This window comes from Procambarus clarkii, chromosome 10 (genome assembly GCF_040958095.1).
Source record: "Procambarus clarkii isolate CNS0578487 chromosome 10, FALCON_Pclarkii_2.0, whole genome shotgun sequence".
NCBI lineage: Eukaryota > Metazoa > Arthropoda > Malacostraca > Decapoda > Cambaridae > Procambarus > Procambarus clarkii.
The window spans coordinates 38,844,797-38,851,597 of NC_091159.1; the positions used below are offsets into that span (position 1 = coordinate 38,844,797).

At 44.4% G+C, this 6,801-nt stretch overlaps 1 protein-coding gene across 5 annotated transcripts in view; it reads right to left on the reverse strand.

Annotated features, from left to right (window-relative positions):
- LOC123745435 (Exchange factor for Arf 6) overlaps nucleotides 1-6,801 on the reverse strand; it is a 109,144-nt gene that overhangs the window by 94,804 nt on the left and 7,539 nt on the right. For all 5 annotated transcript variants that reach the window (XR_006771336.2, XM_045726018.2, XM_045726009.2 and 2 more), the window contains exon 2: nucleotides 4,801-4,867. Coding sequence is in view for 4 of the 5 variants with exons in the window: in XM_045726018.2 (XP_045581974.1) it covers nucleotides 4,801-4,867 (67 nt within the window). In the remaining variant the exon portion in view is untranslated. The remainder of the gene's footprint in view (nucleotides 1-4,800; nucleotides 4,868-6,801) is intronic.

Below are 6,801 nucleotides of genomic sequence, written 5' to 3' on the forward strand. Positions count from 1 at the left end.
GGTGGGGCAGACACCAAATCCAACTCGTACACGGAGGTGGGCAAGGAAAACCCCACCCCTTGCAAGAACAAGACCCGCTCAGAGGGTACAAAAATCTAAGCAAGTTCCAACGGGACCCAAGGTCCCAAGACAACCCCTCCCCAGCCTCAGGAACCTCCATAGCAGGACCCGGGGCCAAGTCATCCCCCAAAGCCCCAGCCCCAGGAACCTCCACAGCAGGACCCGGGGCCAAGTCATCCCCCAAAGCCCCAGCCTCAAAAAAAGAAGTTGGAGCAGCCGGAAAAGCAGGAAGGAAGGTCAGACCCTAACACTTCGGCAGGAGGAACGGCTCGAATGCCTATCTTGTCACTCCAGAAGGGGCATCCTCCGAAACCACCAGTCTCTCCAAACCAACTAAACCCTGCCCCGACTCCGAAACCCTCAGACTTTTGGAGGCGGAAGCAGAGTGGGAGGACCAGAACGAACCACAGCAGGGGAAGGAGGGGAGACAGATTGAACCAAAGTCGAAGCGACTAATACCCCCAAGTCCGCGTTCCCATAACCAAAACGGGGCAGCCGCAGGGCTTCTGGGTCAGCAACCAACCTAACGTGCTGCAGCAACCTAAAACAAGCATGCAATGCCTGAGCTGACTGCACCCAATAGTGTCATCAGTGGACTGGGTGTACTTAGTCACAAACAAGCAACAAAACTCACAGGACTCTGGGTCGAAGGTGTATCCAACCTAGCAGGCAGCATGACAGAGGCATAAACATTGAAGGTCACCCGGAGACAAGGGAACCGAGCAACCCTCAAACTCGAACAAGGCGAGAGGGGACCCAGGGGTCGCTTCTATTGGACCCAAGTGCCCCCGTGGGGTTTCCCAGGGCCCTTAGACAGAACTTTCACTAAGGGAAGCCCAGGCAGGGTAATGCTAACCGGTGCCCAAATTACCAACAAAACTGCTAAAACTGCCCCCAGTGAATGTGTACACTCATGGGGGCCTAGCAGAGGACCACCAAGATACAATCGGTTAATACCAAAACAAGGGGCAGACCCTAACCCAGAAAGAAAACAAAAACAAAAGAAAAACCCCCCAGGAGGACAATGTACCCAGGCAAAACAGAGCCAGCTGCAATGAGAGGTGATAACTAGCTGCACAGTACTCTGTGCCCCAACCAGTGACGAATACTACCCCCTACCCGGAGGCAAATGGGGAAAAGGAAACACCCCAGCTGACTCCAAGGGCGGCTAATTACCGAGCAGCAAAAGACCTTACAAAGGTAGCCCCCAAGGTGACTTGTGGAAAATGGCCCCAAGCCACAAGGGCAGTACTTAACTGGGTACCTAGGGAAGGTTATCTTGATGTTATCTTGAGATGATTTTGGGGCTTAGCATTCCCGTGGCCTCCCATGACCAGGCCTCCTTTTTGTTACACACCCCCAGGAAGCAGCCCGTAGCAGCTGTCTAACTCCCAGGTACCTATTTACTGCTAGATAACAGGAGCATCAGGGTGAAAGAAACATTTTTGCTCATTTGCTTCCACCTCCACCAGGGATCGAACCCGGAACCTCAGGACTATGAATTCAAAACACTGTCTATTCAACTGTCAGGCACCTCTTTCATACCTCTTACACACCTCTTTCTGGGGTGAAAGAAACTTTTTGCCCAATTGTCTCTGCCTCCACCGGGAATCGAACCCGGAGCCTCAGGACTATGAATCCGAAGTGCTGTCCACTCAGCTGTCAGGCGCTCCTAGGCACATGCAGCCCAAGTACTAGTGAAATTACTCCTGACTCGCGCACCACCGAGGATAGCACTACACCACAAGGCACAGGACTGAAACTCTGGAGCCAGAGTCGCACGACCTTACCAGCCTCACATCAGCCACAGAAATGAAGGATGGATAGCTGGCGTGGGGGTCTAGGGCTCCCTCTCCCCCTCCCGGGGAGGGAGGAGGTGCGCAAACAGCAGCGCGGTCACGTGGTGACGTCATGCTCATTTGCTCATTTTTATTAGAGTTCTGTCCACTAGTTTGGCTTTCAGTAGCAATTCTTCACCAGAATAGGGGTTTGTTTTGGGGCACTTACCTTTCTGGGTGCCTGACCCAGTCGATGGCAAACATAGAATGCTTCCAACCACACCGGGGTTCCTCTAAGCCATTGTTCCTTGTGCCTCTCTGAAGGTGTCAGGTTCTGGCTTGTGGTCCCCCAGTAGGCCTCAGGAGGGAAAGACAAGGAAGCTGTCGAAGAATCCCAAACAAGACTCAGCCAGGTCCAAACCCAGGACAAAACCAGATGGGACTCCCTCAAGTTCACCAGGAACCCGAACCCAGCAAGCTGGGAAAGAACTACACTCATGGTGAGCAGACATGCAAACCAGGTGGGAGCCTACACTAGCCAGTCATTGAGGTAGGCCAAAACCTGAAGCCCTAACAAACGCAGACAGGTCACCATGACCCGGGTGAGATGCGTGAATAGGCAACGTGCCAGATTCAAGCCAAAAAGAAGGCAACAAAAGTGGTAAGCCGGACACCCCACCACGAACCTAACCAGTTTCTGAACCCCAGAAGAATCAAGACATGCCAATACGCATCCCAGAGATCCAGAAACACCATCTAAGAATCCGGCTCCAAGAGAGGCCGGACCTGGGACAGAGTGGTAATCAGACAGGAAGGGCAATAGATCCCGTTCAGGCGGGACAATTCCAGAATGAATCTCAGATCCACACAGTCCCGTTTCGCAGGGACTGTGCGGAAACAGACAGGGGAAACCCACCTGAGGGACGTGTACGTTTCGACCACACCCAAGCAAACCCACTCCAAGATGACCCAATGGAACACAGGGAAAGAGGCCTGCCCCGCTAGCCCCGAACCCCCCGGAGGAGGTGGAGCAACCCAACACCACCACAGGCCGGAAGAAACGGCCCAAAAAGCCACAAATCGTGGGACAAGGCACGAGCAAACAGCGTGAGCCTTCCCCCCATTGCCCCGTCAATGGGGCGACCCGCAAACGGGCTGACACCCCTTACAAGAAGCTGACTATGAGTAGAGCGATCACCACGCCAACTAGATGTCACCACCTCCGAAACTGGCACCACTGGCCTACCAAGACTGGAGGAATCCCGAACCCTAGCACGACTCTTCCGGGAAGAACCACCACGTCCACCCCAGAGAACAAACAAGTCGATGGGGTTCCCCACAGAAAAAAAAGTTTCTACGGTATTATGAAGAACCTGTTAAGAATCTACAATGCTAAGCAAGGTGCACAGTGGGATGAATTACACCCCCCCATCCCCAACCCCTAAAATATTTGCAGTGGTTCAACACGGTCGGTGACAGGAAGACTTTTGTGATTATCGAGATCCCTCAAGGTTAATTTCTGGCTTTCCCAATGATACAACCTACAATAACCTCATAACTCCCAGGTACCTAATTACTGCACAATGATCAGAGGCATCAAGAATCGAACCTGGGACCTTTTAGCTGTGACTCGACTGCGTTTACCATTGCACCACAGAACCCTATATCCGACACGACTTAGCTGAAAGCAGCAGCAGCTATCATCACAACAGAGGGATACACCCTTAACTGCATCAGTGAGATGGATGATTGGTAGGGATGCTGGATAATTTGGGGTGTGATCTGGTGGCAGTTGGGACATTAATGCTAGTGATGTTTTGCCAAATATCTCTTGGTATGTTTATCATGGTTTTGGTCAATTTCTGATTCCAAAGTGCCCCTTTCTTCACAGAGAGCCAGATTCTGGTACCTGGTAAGTCAATGTTGGTCTTATAGACTTAGTGAACTTCCTAAGACTTGACTACACTAGCATGTAAGCTGAGGGAGCTTCCCAGAAAACAGATCAGTAACATAAGGAATTTAAAATTCTATTGACCATGACTATAAAAATGCACAAAAAATTAAACTACAACTTAGTTTAAACTTAGGGGCTTGACAGCTGAGTGGACAGCGCTTCAGATTCGTAGTCCTGAGGTTCTGAATTTGATCCCCCTGGTGGAGGTGGAAACAAAATGGGCAGTTTCTTTCACCCTGATGCCCCTAATACCTAGCAGTAAATAGGTACCTGGGATTTAAACAGCTGCTACGGGCTGCTTCCTGGGGGGGGGGGGGGAAGTGTAACAAAAAGGAGGCCTGGTCAAGGACCGGGCCACTGGGACGCTAAGCCCCAAAATTATCTCAAGATAACCTCAAGATAACAATGATTAAAATTTAATATAATTCACTATCTTGCACTGTGGAAGATATATAGCAGGATAAACTAAATATATTATAGAGTAAAGGCTTAGAAAGGAGTATTCAGCATGAAACTCATTACAGTAATTATATAAGGGTTTTCCCAAGAAAGAAAGCTGCTATTCAAGAACAGGTTGGTATTGATTAAATTTACTTTAACAAAACAAAAAGAGTTAATCTAGGTAAGGGTTGCCAAGTTAAATTATTATTATTTATTTATTATACAGTGTATATGATATGCCAAAATTGCACACTTTCCTTTCATTGTCCTAATTACTACAGGTGTTACCATACATTTGTTCCATGTGTATTATAATAACAACTTAACAGATCAAAATTTAATGAAACTCAGTTAAGGTAATACTTTGGCATGAATAATGAGAAATGATGTATATGAATCAATTATCATACAACTATCACAATAAGTAGGATAAATACCAAAAATAAATGACTAGGTTCCATCTGTCTCAAGAAATCTTTGTAAAAGAAATTTCCCAAGAAGGGACTCATAGACATGAATATCTGGGCCACTATCGATAAGGTCACTGGCACACCATACTGGACTGACCTTCCTTTGTAGTGAATGTGTTAACCTCTTGCCCATTGACTTCCCATATGATGTCACCTGGAGCCAGCTGTGAGAGAAAAGGTATATAGTCTTACCCCAATTTATATTAGCCAAAAAATGCTACTCAGAAGTAAACAAAACTTATGATGTCAGACTCATTAGCACTGAAAATTGTGCAAGAGTGGAATATAATTTGTCCATAGCTTGTTTAATTCTTAAGTCACTCGCGAATCATTTACATGACTTATATTTGGGTGATTTTATCTTTGGTAAACTCTTGCTGATTTTCCCTCAAACATGCTGAAGGGTCAATGTCTACATTATATCAGTGAAGGGTTCTCTTCAATCTGAATTCATGCATCTCTACAGAGAACATTAATTTATATTTCTTTGATAATAAAGATTCTGAAGGCAAAATGAAGCTAATATACACTGATAACAAAGTTACCAAGTCCATCAGTGTATTTACTAATTTTTTTAAAATTTCCCAAAGCTCTTCCAAGTGCTCACAACCTGCTGCCTGAGGTACGAACAATCTCCAGGCTTGCTACACAATACAGTTAGCAAAAACATGTACTAAGTCCATATGGAACCTGTTTCTAAGCACATACCTTCCACCATGCTATAAAACTGAAGCTTCTTAAAAATTATTATGTATGGGTTCTAACAATACTGCACATCTGGCAGTGACCTTCCGAAATGCAACCAGTCGTCCAAGCACTCCACGACACATCGTTCTTCTTACTAGTCTCAACTACCAGTCTAATAACTGCAATTATATATTTTACATGCTAATTCATACATGGACTCTCACTTCAAATATCTAGAGCTAAGAAACCTGATAATATATTAGCTCTTTTTGTGTATATTTATAAATACACACATTTTTATAGCAACATGTTCAGACACTAATAGAAAGTACCAGTGATAAGCAAAAATAATTAGGAACCTACCTCCATATCCTAATTATTTTCTCAACTATTCATAAACAAAAAAGTACAGTATAGGCAAATTCTAGGTTGTGAAACTTTACTTGTAAATGTTGCACATTGAATAAAATATAATTTTGAATATTTGGAATAATTAAAGAAGCAAAGACAAGCGACAAATATAAATCAAACACATCTTGCCAGGTAAAATACTAGATATTAGTAATGCAGCACAACATACAAATTAGCCATAAAAGCATGAAGCAAAAATAAATGCAGCAAACTATATCACCAACAGAGTAAAAAAGGACTGCACATACGGTTTGTGGTTAGTGAGAGCGATACCCAATTAGAGAGCGAAGTTTTTGTATTCTTGTTTCCAGCTTCAGTGTAGGGCCCTGGATTGAGCATTGCAGATATTATAATTGCTTCTGGGCCCTGGACTGAGCATTTTTAGATAATACAAATGTGGTAAACACATTGTGGTAAAAGTTGCACGCTTATTACATACAGTACATATATTTCAATTCAGTTATGTTTGCAGCCTTTGGATAGGAATCAACAAACAAACAGTACAGCAATGCTGAGAGGACTTCAATACATGCATACAGTGCCTTATTCTTTACATGATCCTGTGAAATTTAGATTTTTCCTGTAAAAATAAAGTAAAATCAACTAAGCAAATTAAACCAACAGAATCTAATCACTAATTTGTATAATGCCATAAGTGTGCTTTTTATGAATATAAAACAAAAAGTCATTTAATATCAGGGAAAGGGAGAATTGATCTAGAACCAAAAGATACTAATGAAATATCGAAAAGGGTATTTATAGCTGATGGTGAGTAGCCTAACCTAATCTCTGAGTTACAGTATCATTGTACAGATAGTTTTAACTCTCTGTGTTATGCCAGACTTCAGTAAACTGAAGTTCACAAACAGGATCTAAAATGAGTGATGGATAAAACATAACTATTTGTGCTAAAAATCTGAAAAAGAGCCAAAAGGCTTTAAACTACCAGCAATGGGGGTACATACCTTACTGTATGATACATGGGGAAAGTAAATACTAT